The sequence below is a fragment of the Manacus candei genome, unplaced genomic scaffold, assembly GCF_025592945.1.
Source record: "Manacus candei isolate 608988 ecotype Guabito, Panama unplaced genomic scaffold, ASM2559294v1 h1tg000223l, whole genome shotgun sequence".
Taxonomy (NCBI): domain Eukaryota; kingdom Metazoa; phylum Chordata; class Aves; order Passeriformes; family Pipridae; genus Manacus; species Manacus candei.
Genome location: NW_026138271.1, coordinates 210,815 through 238,432, shown reverse-complemented (window position 1 = coordinate 238,432; position 27,618 = coordinate 210,815). Strand labels below are relative to the sequence as shown.

The 27,618-nt window shown below is 53.6% G+C and overlaps 1 protein-coding gene and 1 long non-coding RNA gene across 28 annotated transcripts in view; both read left to right on the top strand.

The window, feature by feature from the left end:
• The window catches only part of SCRIB (scribble planar cell polarity protein), a 102,278-nt gene that overhangs the window by 26,119 nt on the left and 48,541 nt on the right, over positions 1-27,618 (top strand). For all 27 annotated transcript variants that reach the window (XM_051774733.1, XM_051774730.1, XM_051774726.1 and 24 more), the window contains exons 7-20: positions 844-918; positions 1,004-1,148; positions 1,497-1,615; positions 2,242-2,441; positions 3,157-3,323; positions 3,894-4,018; positions 5,180-5,305; positions 5,934-6,155; positions 6,660-6,977; positions 9,683-9,745; positions 22,343-22,432; positions 23,028-23,105; positions 24,673-24,987; positions 25,689-25,769. In XM_051774733.1, coding sequence (XP_051630693.1) covers positions 844-918; positions 1,004-1,148; positions 1,497-1,615; positions 2,242-2,441; positions 3,157-3,323; positions 3,894-4,018; positions 5,180-5,305; positions 5,934-6,155; positions 6,660-6,977; positions 9,683-9,745; positions 22,343-22,432; positions 23,028-23,105; positions 24,673-24,987; positions 25,689-25,769 — 2,124 coding nt within the window. The remainder of the gene's footprint in view (positions 1-843; positions 919-1,003; positions 1,149-1,496; positions 1,616-2,241; positions 2,442-3,156; positions 3,324-3,893; positions 4,019-5,179; positions 5,306-5,933; positions 6,156-6,659; positions 6,978-9,682; positions 9,746-22,342; positions 22,433-23,027; positions 23,106-24,672; positions 24,988-25,688; positions 25,770-27,618) is intronic.
• Positions 8,815-9,674, top strand: LOC127464441 (uncharacterized). The gene is made up of 3 exons (XR_007901366.1): positions 8,815-8,960; positions 9,033-9,346; positions 9,428-9,674. It is a non-coding gene; the product is annotated as an uncharacterized LOC127464441 (long non-coding RNA).

Sequence of the window (27,618 nt, the reverse complement as noted above, 5' to 3'; positions counted from 1 at the left end):
TGCTGATCAGTGGGGGGTTTTTGGGGTATGAACATATGTCTACCATGGCTGCTGCTGCCACTGGGTTGTGTTGAGTTGACCAGTGGTACCCGAGTGTTTGTTTCCATGTGTGAGAGGAGGAAGACCCATTTCATCTGTAAGGCCAGAGTTTCCAACTCCCTAGAATCATGGAGTCATTTAGGTTGGAAAAGAACTCTGAGACCACGGAGCCCAACTGCTCCCTCAGCACTGCCAAGGCCACCACTGCCCCATGTCCCCAAGTGCCACATCCACATGGCTGCTAAATCCCCACAGGGATGGAGACTCCACCTCTGCCCTGGGCAGCCTGTGCCAGGGCTGGACAGCCCTTTCCAGTAGGAATTTCCCCAATATCCAACCTGAACCTCTCCTGGCACAACTTGAGGCTGTTTCCTCTTGTGCTGTCCCTTGTCCCCTACGAGCAGAGCCCCACCCCAACCTGGCTTCACCCTCCTCTCAGGGAGTTGTGGAGACCAAGAAGGTCCCCCCTGAGCCTCCTTTTCTCCAGGCTAGGCTGCCCCCAGCTCCCTCAGCTGTTCCCCATCAGACTTGTGCTCCAGATTTAGTTTTTACCTTGCCCACTGCTAGACAGTCCTTCTGTTGCCTTCCATGTTTCCTGTGGGACCTCCTGCAGCCAGTGGGCTGCCCCAGACATTCCCAGACGTCTGTGCTTCTATCTTGTAATAAACCGTCCAGTGGATGGTCTTGGGAGGTGTGAGAACCAGAACAGTGCCTGGCTTTGCAGAGTGTGGTGTATTTGTAGTGTCCTCAAACAGCTTCTCCCCGTGGAAGGGACTGGTGCCATCACTGTCCTGTCTCTTCCAGCCGGACACTCTGGGCGCGCTCCCAAACCTGCGCGAGCTTTGGCTGGACCGGAACCAGCTCTCGGCCCTGCCTCCGGTGAGTGCCATTTGAGGCCCTCGCTCACCCCTCTGCCCCTGCCCCAGCTGCTCCCTGGAGCTGTGGTGTCTCCTCTCTGATCCAGGAGCTGGGCAACCTCCGCCGACTGGTCTGTCTGGATGTGTCGGAGAACAAGCTGGAGCAGCTGCCCAACGAGGTCAGTGGGCTGGTGGCACTGACGGACTTGCTGCTGTCACAGAACCTGCTGGAATGCATTCCGGATGGGATCGGTGAGTGCCACGGGATGGGGACCACTGCAGGGCTTCACTGCCTGGACAGTGCTTCTGGGGGAGCTTCAGGCAAGAGTGTGTGTGACAGAGAATTAGGGCTTTGTGGGCACAGGTACAGTCACTGAGAACAGAAGCAGTGGGTGATACAAGTGGGCAGAACTCTCCAGGAGAGTTCAGGTACTTCTTCTGCATCAGGCGTGGATGAGGCCTGTGAACAGGCCTGGTGGGAGGAAAGGCAGAACCTGTGTTGTTGGGTTACATGATCTCTGATGGGATCATGGCCAGGTGAGTGTAGAACAGCATCCTTCCCCCTGGCACAGCTCACACCTAACTTGTTACCCTGGCCAGGTCAGCTGAAGCAGCTCTCCATCCTCAAGGTGGACCAGAACCGGCTGACAGACGTGACAGAGTCAATTGGGGACTGTGAAAATCTGTCAGAGCTCATCTTGACTGAGAACATGCTGACGGTGAGTGCAGGGCAGCCACCTGCCCCTCCTGTGCTGTTCAGTGTAGCCACCTGCCAGGGATCCCTTCCCTTCTTCTGCCCTCCGAGCTGGATTCCTGAGTGTGCTCCAGCTGCTTCCATGCAGAGTTTCACCGAGCTCACAAGGTCTTGGGAAGACCCTGGTGGAAGCTGCTTTCTCTCACTGATATTTTTTTTTTCTTTCCTCTGAAAAATTCTTTGGGATGACTGGGGTGCTGGGATTTCCAGTCCCAAAGCCCATCCAGGCTGCACTGGCAAGGGGGTCGTGGGATGGTTTGATTGACAATGGCCCCGCTGCAAACTGCCCGTGATTTGACTGGTAAAACACAAGGATTGGGAATGAGCAGATGAACAGGAGGAAAGTCTTGACCAGTGGTGGTCTGAGTGTGGTGTGCTGGGGGGAAGAGTTGGCATGGATCAGTCTGTAAGCCCAAGGGAAAAGCAGTCTCTAAATTGTCCTGAAGACTGTTATCCCAAATGAGTCTGTTGGGACAGGAGACAGCTTGTTCCCCAAACTGTGCCTTTTAGCCTTCCCCAGAGGGCTTTGTGCCTTTTACCTCAATTCTGCTGCTCTTTCCTCCTGCAACCACTGACTTGGCTCCTTCCCAGGCCTTGCCCAAGTCTCTGGGCAAACTGGCCAAGCTGACGAACCTGAACGTGGACCGGAACCGTCTGACGGCGCTGCCGGCGGAGATCGGGGGCTGTGCCAACCTCAACGTGCTGTCCCTGCGGGACAACCGCCTGGCACTGCTGCCCCCTGAGCTGGCCAACACCACCGAGCTCCATGTCCTGGATGTGGCTGGGAACAGGTGAGCAGCAGGAACGGGCAGGGGCTGGCAGGGGTGTTCCTGGGCAGGCTGCTGCGAGGGAGATGCTGGATACATGTGGATCCTGGGATCTGCAGTGTGGAGAAGCCCAGGTGGGCTGCTAGTGGATCAGCCTTTGCCTGGGAAGCCCTTCTCTGTGTCACCTGAGCACGGGGTGGAGATAACACAGAAGTGTGAGGGCATTTTGCCACGTGTGAAATAAGGATCAGGGGAAATTCCTGGTGACTGACTTCCTTCCTGCAGATTCTGTGGTCTGTGTCTGTCATCAGTCCCCAGGTGATCGGTGCCAAAGCCTCATTCATGGTGTGCAGGTACCTGGGAGCTGTTCTGAGTTCTGCAGGTTTGGGCTGCAGTTCTGTTTGCTGGGGCTGGTATTTGTGGGAGCAGTTGGAAGCTGACCAGAGGTGCTGTAGAACACTCTGTACACTGGGCTATGAAAGGATTGTTTTTCTGCCTTCAAACCCCTCATTTCACACTTGTGGTGGGAGTTGTCCTTGGCTAAAGGCTGGTGAGGGTGGGTTACTGGAGCCCAGTCCACGGCCATGAGCAGCACAGTTCAGCTGCTCCAGTGGTGCAGGAGTGAGGGATCCAGAGCAGCTTGGCTCTGTCTCTCTGTTCAGATGGGGCAGCCTGGAGCTGAGGTGAGTTCTTTCCTGATCAGGTGAGTTTAACAAGCAGTTGTTCTTCTCTTTTGCAGGCTGCAGAACCTGCCCTTTGCTTTGACAAATCTTAACCTGAAAGCCCTGTGGCTGGCAGAAAACCAGTCCCAGCCCATGCTGAAATTCCAAACCGAGGATGATGAAAAGACAGGAGAAAAGGTTCTCACTTGCTACCTTCTCCCTCAGCAGCCCTCTCCCAGCCTGGGTAAGAATCTGTGTCACAAGCACTGGCTGCAGAGCCATGTACTCCAGAGGGGGCTGAGGCCTTGAACCTTCCTCCCTGCTGGGTTGGACTGTCCCTCACTGTGATTCCTGTAGCAGATCCAGGCTCCTGAACAGCTGGGACACTTTTCCCAGGCAGAGATTGTTAAAACTGAGGAATTGCTTCTCTGCCAGGTGATAAGGAAGCTGCAGCCTTGTCTCTGAGTGTTCTCCTTTGATCTACTGACTGAGCAGTTCATTACCTATTGTCCTATCACCATGATATTGTGTCAATACTACGGATTCCTGCCTTAATCCTACATTTCTCCTTACTTCTTGAGTAAGGAGCACTAGAGCTAAACCATCAGGCCCTTCTGTAGAGGTGGCTGTAGATCTGGTGGGAGATGTACAGAAGGTGACAGGAGCTGGAGGCTACAGCCTTTGTCCTCAAGGCCTCTGATGCCATGGGCAGATACGGCAGAAGTGCCCTAATGGGGTGAGCACTGACTTTTATCCAAGCCTGGAACCCTGCCCCTCCTGAAAGGAGCTCCCACTGTGTTCCCTCTCTCCCCAGAGAACCTCCTGCAGAACAGTGTGGATGAAAGCTGGACAGACACCAACTTAAACAGAGTCAGTGTCATCCAGTTCCTGGACGAACCCAAAGGAGATGATGAGGAGGAGTCTGGAGCTGAGAGACGGGTAAGAAGTTCCTGGAGGCTTGTTGGCTCCCTGTGGAAACACAGGCACAAGCTAAGCTTTCTGACTCTGGGGAGCCACTGTGGTGTCCATATTTGACACTGCTGCGGGCATGTGTGAGATTTTCCCAACCCAAAGGGCATTTGGTGCCTTGAGGAGCCAAGCAGGAGTGAAAGGGAATGAATTCCTTGGGAGCCGTGGTGCAGGATCTCGTTTTGAGGCTGTCCCATCCACAGGAGTGGAGCTGTGACACTGAAGTACCCAGGGAGCACTGGGGATGTCCAGAAATCCCAGTAGAGCACTGTCAGGGCAGGGTTTAGCTGACCCCTGTCATGGGGAAGAGCTGCCCAACCAAACCCAGGCCATCCCTCTCCCTCCAAGCACAGAGCCAATGCAGTCTGTGCTGTGGGAATCCTGTTAGTAAAGTACTAAATACTGTAGGCAGCCTCAAAACCTGCAGGAGATCATTGTGCTTTCAGTGCACATGCAAAGGACAGGATAAAAGTTTGTTTTCAGCGAGTGCTCTGGGGGTTTCAGTCTCCTGCAGGATTTTTTTTTCCTTTTTATCTTGTGGAAAACCATTTTTGAAATCTGAATCCTGATGAGTGGTGTTTGCAGCTGTCCTGGCAGCATGTGTGTACCACTGGCATTGGGAAGTTTGGGGTTTTTTTGATTGTTTTTAACATTTTTATTAATTTTAGAGTGCTGGTTTTCTTGACTCTTGCTTGGGATGGAACTTGCTAAGCAGCACCAATTCTGGTGCTTTTGGGCTTGGCAGACTCCAGAGGGATTAGGAAGATATCCCAAGAAGATTTCCTACCTGTGTTCTGGAGGGGTTTCAGTGTCAATGATTTTGCATTTACTAAGCCTGAAGCACCATTTAAAAATTCCTGTCTCCATCGTTCCTCCCAGTCCCTCTGTCAGATGGAGAGCAGGATGATGTCCAGAGGCAGCTGAGTGTTCCCTGCCTCCGTTCTTTCCCCATCCTTCCCAGCCACAGGCTGTGTGAGGCCTGGAGCAGATCCTGCAGTGGGACACTGGTCGTGTCTGGCTGAGGCTCTGGCTCTCTGATAGAGGTGTTAGTTACCTGCAGGGGTTCGTTCCTGAGGCCTGGCACGCACTGCCCAGGCTGGAACCCCTTTCCTGAGGGTTTCCCTTCGGCAGGGCCTGCAGCGCCGAGCCACCCCTCACCCCAGCGAGCTGAAGGTGATGAAGAAGGTGATCGAAGTTCGGCGTAACGAGGTGAACGCCGCAAAGGCCGATGCTGACCTCAACTCTCCTAACTCAGAAGTGAGTGCTGGTCACTGGGCGGTGGATAACCATAGGAAACATGGAATCATGGAATGGTTTGGGTTGGAAGGGACCTTACAGACCATCCAGTTCTACCCCTTGCCATGGGGGGCACCTTCCACTAGGAACATGTAGAGAATCTGGGGAATGGAGAGTCAGAAAGGACTGACTTTGGGGAAAGATTGGGAGGGACTGAGAACAGATTGTCTGGATTCCAAGGGTTGGGAATCTGCCTTGTGGTGTCAGGACAGGCCACTTAGATAGAGGAATAGATGGGACCAGGAGACAGGGAACGGTAAGGGGAACTATGTGTGAAGGTGCCACTTTTGTTATAGCACAGGGAGGGAAAGAGAAGGCTCTGATATTGCCAGTAAGGAATGGTGGGAATGGAGCACTTGGAGAAGGCACCTTGCTGCCCCGGTGGGATACTGAGAGTAAATGCCTACACAGGAGGTGGAATGAGGTGGACCCAGATGTAATGGAGGAGGCTCAGTGGGGGAAGCCTTGGGCAGCCTGAGGGAAAGCTGGTTCTGTTGGTGCTGGATCATTCCCACCTCACACCAGTCACACTGCATGACTCCGTTTGCTGCTCTGGGTTCCATCCTGACCACCCCAACTCTCCTCTCAGGAGAAGAGGCTGAGTGCCACGTCGAACCGCAGTGAGGACTCCCACGTGTCCACCAGCACTGCCTCTGCAGACTGCAGGGCAGAGGAGGGGGACCGGGGCTGGCCCAACGGGCAGGTGCCCAACGTGCGGGAGCTGGAGAAGGAGGCAAAGCCCAGAGCAGAAGAGGAGCATAAGGAAACTGCTGGCCAGGAGGAGGAAGATGTGGAAGTGGAATACAATGAGGTAGGAACCTGGGAACTGCAGCAGGGTCATGAGGAAAAGTGGAAGGACGTGGAATTTTCAGAGGAAATGAGAAATGGACGTACAGGTAAACGGGTGTGGGATATGGGCATCACTGGAGGCAGACCCAGAGCATGGAAGGCAGCACAAGCTGAGATTGGGCAACCTAAACTGAGACTGAGGCAGCCTGTGGGAGTTGGATCCTTGGGAAACTGGGCTGGACAGTGTGGGAGCCTGACAGGGGATATGGGAAAATGGGAGTGACTGTGACAGGTTTGAGTGTCCTTCATCCAAAAAGCTGACAGAAGCATGTCTGGGGGAAGGAGCTGATATGGAAAAAGGCAAGGATGGTGCAATAGTAACACCTTTCCTGCATGTCCCTGAGCACACGAGCAGTGAAACTGGCTCTGCCCGGTCTGGGAGGGGGGACACGTGGCCAGCAGGCTCTGCACTGCCACACATCAGGTACCTGAGGCTCACGGCCTGTCTGGGGCTTTGCCATCGCAGCCCACTGTACACTTTGCTGAGGACACACTGATACGGAGTGAGGATGAGGATGAAGATGAAGAGCGACCATTCCCAGTGGAGAAGCAGAGGCTTATCCGCAAGGACACGCCCCATTATAAGAAACACTTCAAGATCACTAAACTGCCCAAGCCAGAGGCAGTGGTGGCACTTCTGCAGGGGCTGAACAGCGACGGGGTCCCTAAAGAGGAAGAGGAGTTGGGAGGCTGCAATAACAACACAGAGCCCGAGGAACAGGAGGAAGCGTGGGATGAGGATGACAGGAAGAATGGAGCTTTGTCTGCTCAGCCATCCGTGAAGGTAAGGTCTTGTGGGGAGGGGGAAGGTCAGAGGGGTGCACACCTGCCCTCTCCTCCTTTGACCTGCCAGGCAGGCTGATGTTGTCCCGAAGAAACCGCTGGCAAGAGGCTCCAGCACTTGGGGATGTGCTGGGGGTGGGAGAGCTGAAGCTTGTTCTGGGGCTCATAGGGTTGTCCAAGACCTGTGCCATGTTGCTGTTTCTGACTCCTTCACTGTATCAGGTCCTTGCACCCTCCCTGTCCTGTGTGATGTTCCCTGTGCTGCAGGAACAGTTCTCTGTCCCATCGCTGATGGGTTCTGCTGTTCCTTCCAGCCACCTCCTCGCTTGCTGGTTGTTGCCCCTCATTCACAGCAGGATGAGCTTTATCCCTGGGTGGATCCAATCTCAGACTGATGTTTGGGCCACTGACACTTGGCTTGCTGCCACAGTGCTTCCAGAGTGTGCGAGGGGAGCCCAGAGCATGCCCTTCCCTGTGTTTCCACCTAAATGGAGCCCAATGGATGCTGTGTTGGGATTTAGGGGAGCTTGTGCTCTGGAGCTTTGCCATGGGGCCATGGTGGGCCTTATTGGTCATACTGGGGCTGATGAGATCCGAGGTCCTTGGCTCTGCTCAGCCGTTAGGGACACACAGAGGTTCCTGCTTGAGGAAGTTCATCACAATGGAATAGGAGTACACGGATGAGGAACACTGCATGAGGCTGGAGCAGTTCTCCCCAAAGCTGGTGTGAGGTGTATTTGGCAGGCAGGGATTAGGATATGGTTGAGTCTCCATCTTAGTCTGACACCAGCAAATCTCACAGGTGGGATGTGGGTCTCCAGACATAGAAGCTGCTGGAGTAAAACCTGTTCCTGCTGTAACTGCACGTGCTCCAGACTGCCAGGATCATTCCCACCCCCAGTGGAGCTCAGATTGCCCAGGGGAAAGTCCTTGCCCTCACTTTGCTTTGGAGCCTTTTCCTCTGTGGGTGTTTGCCCTGCTCTGCCTGAGCTGATGCAGCTCATCCTGTGCTCCCTAGGGATGAGACGTACAGTCTCCCTGTTGGTGAAGTTCCTCAGAAGGAAAAGGAGTTGCTACTGCTTGTAGGAATGTATGAAGCTGTCCTGAGTCCCTTCATCCAAGATCTGCTGTGCTTGGGAAACCCAGAAAGGTTTTTTAGCCAGGGACTTGGAGCTGAGGAGGCACTGAAGCTCTGGCAGAGCCCACGAGGCCTGTTCAGGTGTGCTGTACCTGTCAGAAGTGACCTTGGTTATGGGCTAAGCCTTCTGCCTGGGAATCAGTTCTCCTTTCTGTGGGGCTGGGTTGGATGCCTGCTCCATGAAGGCATTTATTAGCTGCCACCTGAGCTGCATCCCAAGAGTGGGGATGTGGGGAGCAGCGTCCCTGTGCAGGGGAGGCTCAGGTAGGAGGTGATATGTGCATTGAAGAAGGAGGCAGGACAGGCTGTGCAGGAGGCTGAATCCTTAAACCAGAGGGTTTTGTTGCCAAGACAATTGGTTTTCAGAAGAAATCCTAAGGTTTCCTGCACTTGGGAGCAGGATCCTGGGTGTCTGACAGGATGCACTGTTTCACCAGAGAAAGGCACCGGTGCAGTTGAGTTTGGGATTGCTTTTTGCTGTGCAGCAGCTGGTGGCACCACAGGCTCCTTGGTGCTTTCTCCTGTGTTTAACTCTTCCTCCTTCCTGGAATAACCTGGTACAGAGGCAGGGTGAGGTCAGCTGATGGTGGTCAGCTCAGGGGCCATGGCCTTGGGGTGCCAGCACAGACAGAACCTGGCCTTATGGGGTGCCCCTGGGCACGAGCACGCTGGCACTCAGCATGCTGGGAGCCCAGGAACAGCCCTGGCACCACTGAGGTGGTGGGCAGGAGTGGGGGCTGCTCGGGTGCTGTGAAGGTCAGGAGTGACTCTGTGAGTGGGCTCAGCTCCAGAGCTGTGGAGGTCAGGAGTGACTCTGTGAGTGGGCTCAGCTCCAGAGCTGTGGAGGTCAGGAGTGACTCTGTGAGTGGGCTCAGCTCCAGAGCTGTGGAGGTCAGGAGTGACTCTGGAGCTGTGGAGGTCAGGAGTGACTCTGGAGCTGTGGAGGTCAGGAGTGACTCTGGAGCTGTGGAGGTCAGGAGTGACTCTGGAGCTGTGGAGGTCAGGAGTGACTCTGGAGCTGTGGAGGTCAGGAGTGACTCTGGAGCTGTGGAGGTCAGGAGTGACTCTGGAGCTGTGGAGGTCAGGAGTGACTCTGGAGCTGTGGAGGTCAGGAGTGACTCTGGAGCTGTGGAGGTCAGGAGTGACTCTGGAGCTGTGGAGGTCAGGAGTGACTCTGGAGCTGTGGAGGTCAGGAGTGACTCTGGGGCTGGCCCAGCCCCAGAGCTGTGGAGGTCAGGAGTGACTCTGGAGCTGTGGAGGTCAGGAGTGACTCTGGAGCTGTGGAGGTCAGGAGTGACTCTGGAGCTGTGGAGGTCAGGAGTGACTCTGGAGCTGGCCCAGCCCCAGAGCTGTGGAGGTCAGGAGTGACTCTGGGAGCTGTGGAGGTCAGGAGTGACTCTGGGAGCTGTGGAGGTCAGGAGCGACTCTGGGGCTGGCCCAGCTCCGCGCAGCGTGCCCAGGCTGCCAGCGTGGCGTGCGTGTGTTGGGTGGTGGTGGTGGTCGTGGTGGCGGGTTTGGTCGATGCTCCACTAATCCGCATGCCTCTTTGCTGGTTCCTGTCCTAACAGGGGGTGTCGTTTGATCAAGCCAATAATCTGCTGATTGAACCTGCTCGCATTGAGGAGGAAGAGGTCTGTACCACTCCTACTGTTCTCTCTCTGCCAAAAATCATCCAGTCTGCTTGATTTGCTTCCCAGCCTCACCCGTTGTTGTAGGGGGAACTCTGATCTCTCTGGGTCAAGTGGCTTCTGGACCTGGCTGATCACAAACATGATGATCGTTTCCTCCCTGCTTTCCCCTTTCCCTCCTTTCCCATCCCTGAGGTGAGAGTGGCTGCTGCAGAGCAGGAGTGAAGTGGATGTAAAAAACCAAAGGGGCTGAGGGGGAAGTTCCTATTTGCTGTGTGCTGAGGGAGAAGTGAATGAAATAAATGGATATTTCTGGAAGTGTAGGTAACTCTGGAGGAGCAGAGGCCTCAGGAATCAGCCCAGTGCTGTGTGTGACCCTTAGGGACAGGGAGGAGGATCTCACTCATGACACTGTGCCACTGCCTGAGGAAGGCGGACTGGAGACAATGATTTGTGCATCTCCTGCAGCACCTCCAGAACCCCCTCAAGGCTTCACATGCAGCACCTTGGGGTGTCAGAAAGGGGCAGGTGGCACCAAGGTGCCACAAAGTCCCTGGCACGGGGATGGTGTCCATGCCAAGGGTTAAAGTCTTGTGTCTGGCTGCCTTGGCTTATCCCCTGACTGTGATCAGCTTCCTGGGCTTGTCTGCAGGTTTTCAGTGCCTGCTCTGCGGGGTCAGTGGCCTTCTGCAGGCAGGTTTTCAAGGAGCTGCTGGAAGCAGAGTGCTGCTGTCACTGACAAGAGGCAGAACCTGTGTCAGTGCCACCGGCTCGCACAGAGGTTTCTCCCGTAGGACAGTGCAGGGGCACCAGACCTGTGTGTTACCTGAGTGTGTTACCTGGGGCTGCTGGCCTGGGCCTCTACAAGAACTTGGTTCTGCTGCTTTCTCAGGTGTAAAATGGAGGCTCTCCTTGGTTTTGGATAAGGCTTTCTGGGAGGGAGATGATGAATCTTTTCCACTCAGGCAGAACATGAGTTGGCTCAGGTGTGGTCCCCTGTTAGTGGGTCCTGAAGATTTCTCCATCTTTCTCCATCTCTAGGTCCCTGAAAACCACAGTAACATTTCTTGCATTTCTCTTTTGTGTAATCTTCTGTCACTCAGGTTAAAACTGAACATAAGCTGGTGCTTCCTGATCCCTCCTCCCCCTTCCTTTGGGGAGTCACTGCTTCCAGTCCTTCTCTCCAGCTGTTGGATACCCTGTTCCATTTGCAGAGTTTTCCTGCTCCTTGGGGTGCTGTGTCCTAGGAATCTTAGTCTACCCACCTCTTCCTTGGCTCCTGCTCCACCTGCATCTGATGGAAGGGCCTAGAACTCCTTCCCTGGAGGTGTTGGGTGAAACAACTGGACGTGGCACTCAGTGCTTTGGTCTAGTTGACAAGATGGTCAGTCACAGGTTGGACTCAATGATCTTGGAAGTTTTTTCCAACCTAAATGATTCTGTGATCCCTCAGTGGGGCTGGTTGGAGGCCCCAGATTTGCTCTGGTGTCCCCTCAGCACAGCCCCCTTTGTGTGGATCTGTTCCCTCTCTGTGGTTGTGCAGCTCCCAAGGACCAGCATTCCCAAGAACCCCCAGACTGATGGTGGTAGCTGAAGTCACCTCAGAGTAGACCAGCTTTGGGAGGTTGATTTGGGACATTTGATTGTCCTACAGCTTTGGGGAGTGCTTAGCAGGGAATCTTTCACTAGACCAAGCTGCTCCAAGCTCCATCCAACCTGGCCTTGAACACTTCCAAATCACATCTGCCTCATGTGTTCAGGGATGATTCCATGTCCTTGAGAAGAACCAGTGGGCTGCTGGAAACTGAGCAAGGCCACTGCAGAGCAGAGGGCCTGGTGCCCTTGAGCAGCATGGTTTAAGTCCCTGATGCTGCTGTCACATTCCTTGTATAATTTAATGCAGCTCTTAGAGAGAAGGAACTACAGGCTGTGTGTTCCTTAAGCCTAAACCATAATCCTGTGCCAGAGACTGATCTTGCCATGGCAGAACTGGAGACATGTGCCCAGCTTCTGCCAGCACCCAGCACTGGGGTGTGGGAGCCTGGTACTGGTGTGCAGCAGGGATGCCCAGAGCTCCTGTAGCTGTTGCTGCCAATGGGGTTCTGCTGCAGTGGAAGAGGAATTTTGTTCCAATGTGTGATATCTGATGGTGGATATCTGGATTCCAGTGCTGACTCTGTTTCCAGTGTTTTGTCTCCATCCCCATCTGCCCCACAGAAGTGACTGTAGTGGGATGTAGGGAGGCTTTGGGAGGAGAAAAGCAGCATGTGGAGCGGCTGTTTGATGGGGTGAGGTTGGACCTGAACTGTTGTCTGGGGAACATTGACAGGATTTTGTCTTCCCCTCCACCTTGGGCTGCCTGGGCAGGGGGAGCTGTCAGTTCCCTCCCTGGGAAGGAGTGAAGGTGGTCAGAGCTCTTGGACATTGATTTCTTTGCTGCTGCTGCTCAGGTGTCACATCCTGTGGGTCCACAGTCAGGAGTGAGTCAAGTCTTGTCCTTGAAGGAGTCTCATCCTGTGGAAACTGCTCAGGAATGTTACCATTTGTGTTGGAATGCCAGCCTCAGGCCTGGCACCAGTTAGTGTTTGCCAGTGGCAGATGTGACAGCACAACCTGGTCCTGGAGCATCCCACGCTCGGCAGTTCAGCTGTGGAAAGGCTGACACACGTAGTGTGGAGTGTTGGGATGTGTCAGGAGCAGTCCTCTCCCTCCTGGAGCATCCCATGCTTGGCAGTTCAGCTGTGGAAAGGCTGGCACACGTAGTGTGGAGTGTTGGGATGTGTCAGGAGCAGTCCTGTCCCTCCTGGAGCATCCCACACTCAGCAGTTCAGCTGTGGAAAGGCTGGCACATGTAGTGTGGAGTGTTGGGATGTGTCAGGAGCAGTCCTGGCCCTCCTGGAGCATACTGTGCTCAGCAGTTCAGCTGTGGAAAGGCAGCCCCTCGGTGTGCATTGTTGGGATGCAGCAGGAGCAGTCCTGGCCCTCCCCGTGGGCTGCTTGGTGCTGCTGCACATGTCGAGCTCTGCCCCTCGCTCTGGTTTTGTGTTCATAGGCTGACTGAGCTTCATCGGGGTGTTGTCAGGCTCGGAATTATTTTGTAGCAAATTTGATTTTCCCCCAATGCGACCCATAAATTTTAAACCCAGAAAAGATTAGTAAACTTCTCGTGTAATGCAGGAGAGGTCATGTCACCTGTGTTTGCTCACCTGGCTTGACTGGAGTATGATAGAGCAGAGTCCTTTTGACGTTTGAAAAAGACACAACACTCACGTTTCTATCAATTTTTAAAATGACCAAAGTTCCCGTTGACTAAGAAAAAATGTGCCATATTTTCTGTTTTAATTAGTCTGGCTTTTAATTTCTTGCCTTTGGAATGTTTTTGCCTACTGAAGTGCAAAAGGGCCTTTTGTGTTCTCTATGGAATCACAGAATGGTTTGGATTGGAAGGGACCTTTTAAAGGTCCCCCAGTCCCACCCCCTGCCATGGGCAGGGACACCTTCCCCTAGACCAGGTTGCTCCAAGCCCTGTTCAACCTGTCCTTGAGCACTTCCAGGGATGGGGCAGTCACAGCTTCTCTGGGACAGTGTTCTGACACCTTCCTTGCTCTGTGACCCTCTGGTTTGGAGGTGGGATCGTGATCTCTTCCTGTGAAAGTACAGTTTCAAGTTTGGCCATGATAAGGCACAGTTTGGACACAAGTGCCCCTCAAAATGATAGAGATTAATGACTTGTATGATTGCTGCTTGTTCATCATCGGTCACTGTCTCAGCTGTGAATTCTGTCTGATCCAGAGCTTCCCTAAGGACCAAGGAGCAAACCTGTGGAATGATTTCTTACACAAATGCAGAACTACCTGCAGAGTTTCCTTTCCCTGCTCCAAGAGTGGGCCAGAGTCATCTGATTCTGCTCTGTCACACAATAATCTTGTTGGCTTTCGCAGAGAGAAGGAGCAGAAAGCAGCAGAGGAGTGACTGGCAGAGAGAAAATTCCATGTGCAAACAAAACACTCCACGGCGAATCTGATTATCCCTTCTGAACCAGACAAATGCCCAGTATAACAGACATGGGGCTTTGCTGCCTGGAACCAGGATTATGTACAAAATTCAGACATTAAAATAGCTACTGTAGAAGTTGCCAGGGCTGAAGCACTTAATGTGCCTTAAAATGGTCCCCGTTTGCAGCTGTGTGTTCAGAACTGTCAGTGGAGGAGAAGGGGAACTCCCAGACAGTTCCCAGACTTTGTGGTGGAAAACAATCCCCAGCTTGGATCCAGGCACTAGATAGAATGAGGCCTGACTGGGATAGGTTGGCATTTCTGGAAGATACAATTTAGCCAAAAAAGGGCTGTGCTCAACTCAGGAGCAGCAAGGCTGAATTCTCAATGAACATAACACAGAGGATTTGGAAGAAGTCTTGAGGTCAAGTCTTCTGCCACCACTGGCAGTCAGACACTACAAACTGTTTCATAAGTCAGTCAAACTTTTTATGAAATACAGATTGTTTCCTCCTGTTACAAGACGTGCACACACACACACAGGTTTCTCCTCTGGGGAGAAACCCAAACCTTTCCAGATTTTTACTTCTGGAATAATTAGAAAACTTACTTTCAGTTGGAACTGTCATTTGTTAGTTCGTTGTTTTCATTGTACTTTTTCTTGTCCAGTCTCTTCCCTGCTGGCTGACCCATTGCTTGTCCTCAGTGTAATTTTATGGACATCAGCCTGACTCCTTCCAGCCTTCCTTTTGCTGGATTTAGAGAACCCAGTTCTGGTATTCTTTGGTAAGAAGGATTTCCATTCCCTGCCTTTCTGGCTGCCTTTTCTTTCACCTGATCTACTTGAACTCAGGTTTGGTGACTATGGACAATATCACAGAGTTTATTCAGATTTTAGTACACTAAAAACATAGTTGTTTCTCCATTTCAAATGTGGCAGTTCCCATTCCTGGATGGGAGTTGTCTTTATCCACCTTTATTTGTGCCTTTGTTATACCCTTAGCCTTTGTTCCTGTGCCCCTCAGGGTCCTTGGGGAGGTTTGGCCTCCAGACAAGGTGTACTTAAGAGATGTCTCTCGTGTGCTTTAAAGTGAATGATGCCAGGTTTAGTGCAAGAGTTTTCCCTATATCCCACTGTTCCTTGGACAAACACTCTCATCTGGTGTGACCTGCCCTTAGCAGAGGAGAGTTGTAAAGTCCCCAGTCTTTGCAGTCTTGTAATTATATGTTAAATGATGGCCAAAATTTAGAACCTTCTGAAGTGGCTGGGCTGAGAGGAGTCTCCAGTGGAATTTTGTAGTGGAATGGTGCAAAATGAATGACTGCTCCAAGGATTTCACCACACAAAAAGAATCAATAAGATGCTAAAGAAAGGAAGTAGAACGTGTTCCCAGTGTCACCCATTCCAGCTGAATCCGGGTGTAGGTTTTTGTCCTGTTTCCAGTTCTGGAACAGTTTGAGGCTCAGTGGCTTTGGCCAATGCTCATTTTGCTTCACTTTAAGCAGTTGAGTGTTTTCATTTCCAAAGGACCCTGTCCTGCTGCATTCCACAGTCTGGCCAGCCCAGATTCTTGCAGGATCCCCTCCTCTGTGCCCATGGCAAAGCTGGTTGCCCATGGTGACAGGAGGAAGTACCAGCTTCCTAAATCCCTAGTTCTGGAGTTCATTAGTGAAATAACTAATCCTGAATTGTAAAGCAGCCTGGGCTCAGGGGACCTCGAAAGGCCCAAGGTTTTGTGGGGAAGGAGCCTTGGTGAGGGTATCAGCACCCCAGACCATTGCATCTGGAAACTCTCCAGGGACAGGACTCGGCACCTCCTTGGGGAGTTTGTCCCAGAGGAGGATTGTTCTCACTGCAAACATTTCTTTCTTATGTCAAGGTGAAATATCTTTCTATAGACACACGTATAGATGTAAATATTTGTATCTAACACGACTCCTCTCCCTGATAGCTGCTAACCATGGCCATAGAGATCCGTATCGAGATTGTCTGTGGGAACCTTGCCTCGGGTGTTATTTGTGCTTTGAGTATCACCACAGTTCATGTTTTTAAAAGGCATCCTTTCTTCCTCCTCCCTTTGGGAAATGTAGTCACTATCCTGGAGTCTCCCTGGGGAGGAATGTGCAGAAGCAGAGCAGAGCCCTGAGTGTGGCAGGTCCCCTGTCCCATCTGCTCCTGGTGCTCTGTCACCAGTGGGGCTGTGGCAGGTCCCCTGTCCTGTCTGTTCCCAGTGCTGCTGTCACCAGTGGGGCTGTGGCAGGTCCCCTGTCCTGTCTGCTCCTGGTGCTCTGTCACCAGTGGGGCTGTGGCAGGTCCCCTGTCCTGTCTGTTCCCAGTGCTGCTGTCACCAGTGGGGCTGTGGCAGGTCCCCTGTCCTGTCTGTTCACCCAGTGCTGCTGTCACCAGTGGGGCTGTGGCAGGTCCCCTGTCCTGTCTGCTCCTGGTGTTCTGTCACCAGTGGGGCTGTGGCAGGTCCCCTGTCCCATCTGCTCCTGGTGCTCTGTCACCAGTGGGGCTGTGGCAGGTCCCCTGTCCTGTCTGCTCCTGGTGCTCTGTCACCAGTGGGGCTGTGGCAGGTCCCCTGTCCCATCTGCTCCTGGTGCTCTGTCACCAGTGGGGCTGTGGCAGGTCCCCTGTCCCATCTGCTCCTGGTACTCTGTCACCAGTGGGGCTGTGGCAGGTCCCCTGTCCTGTCTGCTCCCGGTGCTGCTGTCAAAGGTCTCTTTTTGGGGCTCTCTGGTTTTTACTGGTCTTGTGGAGGTGTTCAGTGGGAAGACAGTGAAGTGCTTGACTCTGCTGAGTGCCCACCATCTCTGCCCTCCAAGTACCTGTTCCCTTGGGAACTAAACCCATTGGAATGGAGAAAGGAATAACATCAGAGTCAGGAAACCTCCAGCCCGTGTCCAGCGGCCGCTCCGCTGCCAGGGCAACTCTTCCCTTTGCACTCCTTTTCCACTGTCCAGGTTAATTTATCTCTCAACAGTCACACAGCAATGCCCCACCTCCCCTTTGCTCACCGATATTTTTGGCCTGTCCCCTTGTCCCCATGAGCTGTCACTGACCGAAGCCAGACAGATTTAGCTCTTCTCATCTTTCCTGGTGAGTCAGTGCCTCCAGCTCCTGCTCCTCTGTGTCCCAGCTGTGTGCACCCGAGGTGATCAGAATCCCAGAATCATTTGGGTTGGAAAAGACCTCCAAGACCATCGAATCCAAGCTCTGGCCAATCCCCACTTTGTCACTAGACCAGAGCACTGAGTGCCACATCCAGGCATTTCTCGAACTCCAGGGACAGTGACTCCACCTCCCTGGGGAGCCCCTTCTGCTGCCAGCCACCCTTTCCAGGGAGAAGTTCTTCTGATGGCCAACCTGAACCTTGGGGCTCTGATGTGTCCGTTGTGAAGTGACACCTTATGTTACACTGACTGAATGTGCTGTCAGTGTAAAGTGATGGAGGAGGAAGGGCTTTCTCTGGGGCTTGGGGGGGCACAGACCTCAGCAGGACACAAGGATCATTTCCTGGTGGGTGTCCAGCTCCTGGCAATCTGTGGATCAGGATTTCTGTTCATGCCAATGTATGAGGCACCGTGGAACTGCCATCCATGAAGTTATCTGATTTCTCCCATCCCTTTTATGCATTGCAGTTCCACAGAATTTAGTGGCAATAAATTATGTAATTTACTAGAACTTTATGTTAAAAAGTATTTTTTGCGTTAGATATCCTGTTGAATTCCATTGAATGTCCCTAATTCCTTTGTGGTTACAAACATGGAACAATCATCTTCTATAAAATTATTAATGGAATAAAAAGATAAAAAGGGCCTGCCCCCCCTCCCCACCTCCTCTCATACAGAACTATTTCAATTCTGTCTGATTTGAAGTAAGATCAGGCCTGATGCATCTCAGCAGAACCCAGATGATTCTTCCCTGATGACTCTTACGTGGTTCCTGGCTTGTGCAATACACACCTGAACCAGCATCAGGCAGTGCCAGTGCCAGGTCTTGGATCACAGCTTCCATGTTTCACACAAGTCTGCTTAGTGAGTCTTCACTTCGTCAGCCAAGTCTAGAGTCTTGTCAGAATAAAATAATCTGGGCTTTGAGGGATCTGATTTTCATGAGAGCTATTTCTGTGCCTGGTAAGAGCCACACTTGTTCCTCAGTTACTCCTCTGGAATGGTCGCTGGATGAGGAGCTGATGGTTACAGGCATCTGGAGTCTCTCAGTCCCTCAGCACAATGTAAGTACTGTCTTGGGGTAGCAAGAGACCAGAATTTTGGAAATGCTCTATAAACCTCTCAGAGATCTCAGGCAGTTGTTTGGACTCATGGGCACAAGTTGTCCAGTCCTTTTGAATTTTGAAAAGGTTATTGATGATATTATAAGTGGATTCTTCAGCTGCTGTTTCAGTGGGATCCCTCACCTTCATTGTGATACGTGTCCATCATCACGTGTCTGTCCCTACACAAATCCAAAGTGTTTATTGCAGTTTCCTGTGTCACTGTCACAGTCTCATTTAAAGTTTCAGGGGCTGTAAATGCAGGGATTGGACACTTAAGTCATGGAATCATTAAGGTTGGAAAAGACCATTAAGATCATCAAGTCCAACCATCAACCCAGCACTACTACCATGTTCACCACTAAACCATGTCCCCAAGTGCCACATCCCCATGTTTTTTGAACACTTCCAGCAATGGGGACTCCATCACTACCCTGGGCAGCCTGTGCCAGGCTGGGACAGGCCTTTCTGGGAAGGAATTTTCCTGATATCAGACCTAAACCTCCCCAGGTGCAACTTGAGACCACTTCCTCTAGTCCTGGCCCTTGTTCCCTGGGAGCAGAGCCTGACCCCCACTTGGCTCCCCCCTCCTGTCAGGGACTTGCAGAGCCAGAAGGTCCCCCCTGAGCCTCCTTTTCTCCAGGCTGAGCCCCCTGAGCTCCCTCAGCTGCTCCTGGTGCTCCAGCCCTTCCCCAGCTCCGTTCCCTTCCCTGGACACGCTCCAGCCCCTCAGTGTCTTTCTTGTCACGAGGGGCTCAACAGTGACCCCAGTTATGTGCATCCCCTGTACAGTGAGTTACAAATCAATGCCCTGCTTGGCAGAAACTTGCTGTCTTCTCTAGCCCTTGAACCCACGAGTGCATGTGGAGGAAGTCTTTCAGCAGCTCTGAATTACAACAGCTCCAAGCTTTGTCTCGGGGATGGGATGTGTCTGCTGTGCCTCTGACAAATCACAGGAGTCCCCAGCAGGCAGTTGCACAGCAGTGAATTTGGACTGTCCCAGGTCTGTTGGGCAATGCCCAGGTGTCCCTGGCTGCTACTGGAAAGTGAGTCTGTCCAGGTGTGCAGCACTTCTGGTGCCTCCAGAGCGGTGTATACAGTTATTCCCTGAAAGGTGGGAAATCTTGCAGGATCAAGTGAATCCATTCACAGAGAAGCTGGGGCTACCCCATCTCTGGAAGCATTTGAGGGCAGGTTGGGCGAGGCTTGGAGCAACCTGGTCTGGTGGAAGGCATCCCTGCCCATGGCAGAGGGTGGGACTAGGTGGTTTGGTTTTTGGTCCCTTCCCACACAAACCATTCCATGATTCCGTGTTAAAGGACAGCTGTACTAAAAACTGGATGCAAACTGGGTTGAGGTGGCCCCAGTCCTTGCTTGATGTGTCCTTGGAGAGACACAGGCAGGACTGAGGGGAGGAGGTGGAAATGCTTCCTGGATCATGTTTGGTGCCCTTGGTGAATGGGTTCCCAGTGGGAGCTCAGCGAGGGACGGTGGCTCGAGGCTGTCGTGGCAGCTTTTGCAATTTGCCCACTTCTCTCACAGCAGCATTTTCCCATGAAGGGCTGGACCTTGTCTGCCTGGGGGAACAAGGAACTCAGGGTTTGCTGCCCACTTCATGAAGGTTTGTCCTTTCTGCAGCAGGTTTTGGTGGGGAGCAGCACAGATCAGTTGTTACATCTGAGATGGGCTGTGGGTGGATCCCTAGCTCTGGGGGAAAAATACACAAGGAGGAAAATGCCCAGGAAAGAGCGATGGCAGAGAGGGAGCTGAGCTGTCCCTGTTGGGGGGTAGCTCTGTGTTGTGGCTCCAGGGTCAGTCCAATATCGTGGCAGTCCAGGCAGGTCTGGAGCAGCCTTAGGACAGAGGAGCTTTGGAGAACAAATAACTTCTGGGTTCAGTGCAAGAAGCAGACTGGCCTGTAATGTGAAGGGCCATTATAGGCTGCTGGATCCAAGACCTTCCTGCTCAGGTTCACATTCACATCAGTTACTCTTTGCATAGTTCAGACAAATATCCACCGGTTCGGTTCCTCACCACACTGGTTCTATGGTAAAACTGGTTTGCCTGGGGAGTTTGAAATCTTCTTTCCAACCTAAATATATTTACATCCACTTGAAGCCAATTAAAGCTACTGTTGTCTCAGTGTCTTTAACAAGTCTGGTTCCTGCTTGGTGTTTTGCTTTTCAGTATACACAGATGGACAGAAGGTTCTTCCCCCTCGGGCCAGTTGGCTTTTCTGACAGGTTTCCCCATGTTTTTGGTCTGGTTTCCTGAATGTGTGAAATCAGGGAGTTTGCAGTTTATCTTTCAGGCAGTTTACACAGTCAGCTTCCTGTGCAACTGGAAGTGACTTTCTGTGACCAGTGACGTTGTACAGTCCTCAGTCCTCATCAGAAGTCATGATCCTGTCCCATGGATTCAGGCACTAAGGAGAACCATCAGCTGTCTTCCTGGGAAATACCAGGATCCTGCTATTAGACTATTCTGTAATTCTTGCCTGGAGACCTGGTTTTCCATCGTCTGTAGAAGTTTTTGTGTTAAATACAGAATCACAGAATCTCCTTACCACCAGGGTCATCAGGTCCAGCTCCTGGCCCTGCACAGGACAATCCCAAAATCCCACCATGTACCTGAGGGCGTTTTCTGAGTGCTCCTTGAACAACACAAATGTGAGTCTCTAGAGCATTTCTGAAATCCAGTGAGTCTGGAAGGAAAAATGTGGATTTTGTCATTAGTTCCTGGAAGGCTTTGTCACGTAAGAAGCGTTTGTCTGGTCTGGAGCTGGTTTGAGTTGGGCTGTCGAGGACACGCAGTGCTGTCTCGTCACTACCCCATTTATGTGTCACCTTGATAATCCTTGTCTTCCAGTATTCACCCAGTCTCTGGGTCTTGCACTGGAGATGACAGACTGGCAGTGGGTGTGGAATTGAGGATTTCCATAGGAAGATCCCAGAGCATTCTGCTGTGCTGTTGACTGGGTGCCAGAGGAACTGGCAGGGCACACCTCAGTTTGGTTCTTGCTTCCTTCAGTGGGTTTTTGGTTTGGTTTTTGGTTTAAACACAGCAGAATGTGAAGCTCCTCAGGCTTTTGCTTCTATCATTGTAGAGGTGAGGGGGGGTTGGAAGGGAGGGGTTAAGGAAGGCAAGTCTCCTGCTCCCTTTGCTGCCCACGCTGTGGCCACGTGAAGCTGACACTGACACTCGACTCCTCTGCAGCAGCTGCTCTCCATCCTGGGCCTTGTTTCCAGAGAGGTGACATCTGGAGGACAGCAAATTTGATTCTCACCAGGAGTCTGTGCATGTTTCTGTCTCTTACCTCACCAGCTCCTTGGTCCTTGACCCTGAGAGAGTCCTGTCTGTCCTGTTCCTTTTCCTGTATCCTACCACATGCTCCCTGTCTTCCTTCTCATGACTATGGCAATGTGAATGGTTCATGCTGGTGTCCTGAATAGAAGCAGCTTCAGGTCAAGTTTGACCAGCTATTGGCAATGCACATAATTGGGTATGTAGAGGTGGGAGGCAGGAAGGAGAAGAGACTTCTGGATTGCTCAGCTGCGACCCTGAGCAGCGGGGCAGAGGAGAGCAGAGGAAGGAGCCCGCTGGACAGAGCAGATGGGTTTTTTGGAGTCATGTGTTGATTTCCATCAATACAGCAAAGCCAAGTATCCATTCAGAGTATTCTGGACGAAGTGCCCTCCTTGGCATTGCACACTACACCGGGGTGACCTGGAATCCCCCAGTGGCACATGGAATTACACCTAAAGGGAGCCCTGTGGTAGAGCCGGGCTGTGATGTGAGCCAGCTGGTTCTGTGATCCAGTCCCAGCCCAAGGCTGCCCAGTTTGCTCTGTGGTGGAATGTCCTTCCGATGTGTCCACTGTGGGCAAACTGACTGTTGGGTCAGGACTCAGCCACAGCAAGGGATTTGTGTGTTTCATGTGTTGTGACAGTGGTGCCTCTGAGACACGGGTGCCACGGCTCACTCAGAGGTGCCACGGCTCACCCAGAGGTGCCACGGCTCACTCAGAGGTGCCACAACTCACCCAGAGGTGCCACGGCTCACCCAGAGGTGCCACAACTCACCCAGAGGTGCCACGGCTCACCCAGAGGTGCCACAGCTCACCCAGAGGTGCCACAGCTCACCCAGAGGTGCCACGGCTCACCCAGAGGTGCCACGGCTCACGCACAGGTTCCATGGCTGACCCAATGTGCAAGCAGACCACTCGGGGTTATTATTTATCATTTTAAAGGTCGTCCCTTGCTCTTGGAGGTGTTGTGGCCACTCCCTGCTCCGCACTGACCCGTAACCACTGTCCCTTCTGCTTGCAGCTGACACTGACCATCGTGCGGCAGACGGGGGGGCTGGGCATCAGCATCGCGGGGGGCAAGGGCTCCACCCCCTATAAGGGGGACGATGAGGTAAGACCTGAGCTGTGTCACTGGTGAGGCACCTGCTTTCGGGGACCGGTTCTCTGTAGCTGGAGGTTGGGTGTCCGTATGTGTCGGGGCCAGGTGGGAGCAGCCCTGGATCCCCCCACAGCAGGAAGCTGGTGGGACTGGTTGGTCCGACCTGGAGCGGCCGTGGGAGCAGCAGGTTCCTTCCCACCTGTGTCCTGAGGCGTGGGACTCACAGGGAAAGAGTACAGGGTTGTTCCACACCTAGTGGTATCAGCTGTGTCGTGTTCTGGTCCCGCTGGAAAAGGGTTAACATGTCATTCCCTGTTCTCCTGTGTCACCTAGGGGTAGCCCTGCCATAGTGTCTCTGTCCTCTGTGTCACCTGGGGGGAAGTTCTATCTCCTGTGTCACCTGGGGGTGGCCCTGCAGTGGGTTTCTGTCCCCTTTTCCCAGCTCCTGAAGGGGGTGATGTGACTGCCATGCCCCCACGTCAGGGGGGGACATGCCAGGACTGGCCAGGGACTGACCCTCTCCCTGGAGCTGAGGGGTTGGAGGGGTCTCTGCACTCCAGAGGGTTGAGGAATGGGCTCGACCTCTAACAGGTGGTTTTGTTTCCAGGGCATCTTTATTTCCCGGGTGTCCGAAGAGGGTCCTGCGGCTCGCGCAGGGGTCCGGGTTGGGGACAAGCTTCTGGAGGTAAGGGCCTGGCTCCTGTGACAAAGCAAATGGTTCTAGATGACTTGGAGTGGAGGGAGAAGATGTGCATCACACATGTTTTAGGCCAAATTAAGCATCAGGAGCTGTGCAAGAGTAAAACCGAATTCCTCTGGCTCATACTTGATTAATTAATGTTACCGTGAATTTTCTACTGCTTTATAAGGACAGAACAACTCCTGCATTTCCAGCTCTGAAGTGTTGTGTGATGCAGGTGGGAAAAAACATATCTCCAGTGGGCTGAGCTCTGCACACCTGGGAGGGGCAAAAGTAGACCCTGTAGAATAACTTCTTACTCAGGGAGCCATGTCTGTCTTCATAGAATCGTGGAATCATGGAATGGTTTGGGTGGGAAGGGACCTTAAAACCCACCCAGTTCCACCCCCTGCCATGCCTAGGGAAACCTTCCACTAGACCAGGTTGCTCCAAGCCATGCCCAACCTGGCCTTGGACACTTCCAGGGATAGGGTGGCCATAGGCAGCTTCTCTGGGTAACTTATTCCAGTGCCTCACCACCCTCACAGGGAAGAATTCCTTCCTAATATCCCACCTAACCCTGCCCTCTTTCAGTGGGAAGCCATTCCCCCATCATCTGTCGTGCCAGGCCCATGCCCAAAGATCCATGTCCACCTCTCTTGGAGCCCCATTAAGTACTGGAAGGGGCTCTAAGGCCCCCCGAGCCTCCTTTTCTCCAGGCTGAGCTCCCCCAGCTCCCTCAACTGTTCCTGGTGCTCCAGTCCCTGCCCCAGCTCTGTTCTCTTTCCTGGACACGCTCCAGCCCCTCAGTGTCCTTTTTGTGAGGGGCCCCAATCTGACCCCAGGGTTGGAGATGCCTTGGCAGTGCCAGCACAGGGGGACAAGAACTGTCCTGGGCCTGTGGTCACACCGTGGCTGGTACAGGCCAGATGTCATTGGTTTTCTTGCCCACCTGAGCAGCCAGTTTCTCAGGAGAATGCTGTGGGACACGGCATCAAAAGCTTTGCCAAAGTCCAGACAGACACATCCACAGCCTTCCCCTCACCCACTGAGTGGGTCACCTGGTCATAGAAGGAGATCAGGTTGGTCAGGCAGAACCTACCTATCACAACCCCGGGCTGGCTGGGCCTGATCCTCTGGTTCCCCTGTACGTGCCACACTCCAGATCTGCTCCATGGCCTTTCCCACACCGAGGGACTGTCACATTGACAGCTCTGCGTGTTTTGGGGTGTGAGCAGGGTGTGAGGAAGGCGAACAAGACGTTGTGTCGACCTGAGTTGTGCTGAGTTTTATTGGTGGAGATGGTCCTGGGTGGGTGTGTTTTTCTAGGAGCTTGTTGCCTGCAGGGTTCATACAGGTGTAGAGAAGTCGGAGCTCCCTGTGAGGGGAGCATTCCTCTGAAAGGGATTTTACTGGGCTGCCCTGGCCTTGGACGGGCAGCAGGTGCTGTGGGAGTGTAGGGAAGCTCCTTGGAGGTGCGGGCACACCTGTGGGAACAGGGTGCCAGCCCAGCTCTGCAGGGCTGAGGCTGGAGCTGTGTGTGAGGCGAGGGCTGTCCCTGCTCTGTGCCCAGGTGAACGGCGTGTCCCTGCACTGCGCCGAGCATCACGTGGCCGTGGAAGCGCTGCGAGGCTCGGGAAGCTCCGTGTCCATGACGGTGCTGCGGGAGCGGATGGTGGAGCCGGAGAACGCCATCACCGTCACCCCGCTGCGCCCCGAGGATGACTACAGCCCCCGGGAGCGGCGCGGGGGGCTGCGCTTCCCCGAGCGCCCCGAGGGAGCCCCTGCCACCGAGAGATACTCCACCTGCCTCATGCGCAACGAGAAGGGCCTGGGCTTCAGCATCGCCGGCGGCAAGGGCTCCACTCCCTACCGGGCTGGGGACACGGTCAGTCCTGATCCCCTGGCATCCCTGAGTCTTCCTCACCCCTGGCTATGCAGCATTGGCCCTGGGCTGGTGGGCCAGTTGGACTCTGAGAGCCAGGGAAGTCAGGGAATCATGGAATCCCAGAATGGATTGGGTGGGAAGGGACCTAAAAGGTCACCTCGTTCGCCTCCCTGCCATGGGTGGGGACACCATCCACTATCTCAGCTTGCTCTGAGCCCCATCCAACCTGGCCTTGGACACTTCCAGGAGTGGAGCAGCTTCTCTGGGCAACCTGTGCCAGGACCTCGCTATCCTCATAGGGAGGAATATCTTCCCAATATCCCATCTAACCCTGCCCTCTGGCAGTGTGAAGCCATTCCCTCTTGTTCTGTCACTCCAGGCCCTTGTCCAAAGTCCCTCTCCCTCTTTTTTTATAGAAGGAGGGGGGCTGGGGCTTCCGATCTCTGCCAGTGACATCTAATCCTGCTGCTGCCCTCTTGGCACATATTCCAGGCTCTGGGCCACGGGAAGGCTTTGCTGACAGTGGCTCTGGGAGCAGAGTTTGTGTGGAGTGGAGAACAAACGGGAAGCACCAGGGCAGGGAAAGGGTCTGTGGAGGGGAGAGGGCTGGGACCTGCCTGGCACCCAGTAATGGGTCTGGAGAACCAGGCCCAGGTGAAGAGGAAGCCCAGGCTGCTCTGACCCTCCTGACTGTGCTGCAGGGGATCTTCATCTCCCGGATCGCAGAGGGCGGTGCAGCCCACCGGGACGGAATCCTGCACATCGGAGACCGGGTCATCTCGGTGAGTGGGTGTGCAGGGAAGGGGCTGACTCAGCTCCGTGCCCTCTCTCATGCAGGAGCTGCTTCTCTGGCACTGAAGCTGGATTTTGGGGGGCCTTTTTTCAGCTCCTGAGCCTTTTGGGGGAGCATTTAATGTGGGTGGTTTTACCTGGTCCATGACAGTTGGTGGGTGCAGTTACACCTCCCCTTTCCCCAAAGTCTGTGTGAGTGCTTCCCCCAGGGATGGCATGGAGAGAGGTGACATGGCAGCACTGCCCAGCCTTGTGTCCCTCCAGAGCTTGGGGGACAGCCTGAGGGGGCTCTGCCTTGGCAAGTAGAAGGGATAGAGCCTTTTCGGGCACAGTGGGGTCAGTGTGACCCGTGAGCGGGAGCAGAGGCCTCTGCCCGAGGGTGCTGTGGAGCAGGGCAGGGGTAGCTCGGTGCTTCCCTGCTTCTCTCGCAGCTCTGGCCCGTTTCTCATCCTGTCCCTGCGGGTCTCGCTGCTCTAACCTCGTGTCTCTGCCTACTGTCCCTCGCTCCCCTCCTCCAGGGAGCCTCTCCTGAGCCTCCCGACCCTCTTCCCACGCTCGCATGCTGCCTCCGAGGGAAAGCTCCTGCATCCTGGTGCTGGTGGTGGGTTTCTGGCCCAGCTGCTGTGGTAAGAGCACGTGTTACCACAGCGCTGGCGTGAGTAAACACTGATACAGCCTCGTCAGTGCTGGCTTCTGTCTGCTCTATCCCTGGGCTGGGGCTGTGTTGTATTTGCTTGGGCACATTTCAGTGGAACTCAGGCCCAGGTCCCACATTAGTGTCTTGGCAGGAGACTTCAACTGGTACAGCATCACTCCCTTCCTGCTAGAGCTCCCCACTCCTCTTAAAATGAAGCCCTGATCCTGATCGGTGCCACATAGGCTAAATTATTTTGGGTTTGTTCGTGTTTTAATGCTCCCTGGTACAGAGGCAGGACTTAGGCCCAGCATTTGGGGTTGGTTTTTCTCTATCTGTGGCAAGAAGAGAGAAAATCTCAGAGTCAAAAGTCAAACCTGTCTCCACCCCCCTTCACCAACTCTATTTATATCCGTGGGCAGCTTTGTAGGAAAAGCAGATCTAATTCCCTAGTAATAGCCTGCAGAGAATTCCAAGCAGGTTGTGTGGGCTCAGGGCTTAGAAGGCTTGAGGCCTGTGCTGGATTTTGATGTGGCTGAGGCCTTGCTGTCATTAGTCCCAACACCCCCGTGGGGTCCCCTCGGTACCTGTACCAGGTGAATGTGGCCATACAGGTTTGGTGCTGAGCACCAGCTGCAGTTCAGGTCCTGTGCTCAGCTCTGATTAGTGCAGGAGCAGGTTACTGCTTTCCAGGAGAACACTCACCGGACTATTCCTGCAACTTCCGAGCCTGCTTTCCGCCCCCTTTTGAAGCAGTGGTTGCCCATTTTTGTTGGAAAGGCTCCAGGCTGCGGTGATTCCTGGGGGGTGGGTGCAGGCTGGTGTGTTCCCTGTGCCTGCATGGGGAAGGGGAGGGCCCTCGCTAGGTACTGGGCTCGTGGGTCCCACAGGCAGGGCCTGTTTCCAAAGCCGTGGTCTCCTGGGCACGGCCTCAGCTCTCACTTTGTCAAGGATTCTTGTTTTCTTAGGAAAACAAATACAGCACAGCATCCTGCTCTTCCCCTGTGCTCTAAACCCTCCTGGACCCTTCTGCAGGGGAAGGACCAGAGTTGCTCCTTTGACTTTCCTAAGGGAGCTTTGAGCACATGGATGAAGAGCCCAGCCTAGGTCTCCTCTCCAAGTTAACACCCCCCAAAATTCCCCAGTGAGTGACACACACTCCCCAACTTCCCCGTGTTCCCATGTCTCTTGGGAGTCCTTTTGGT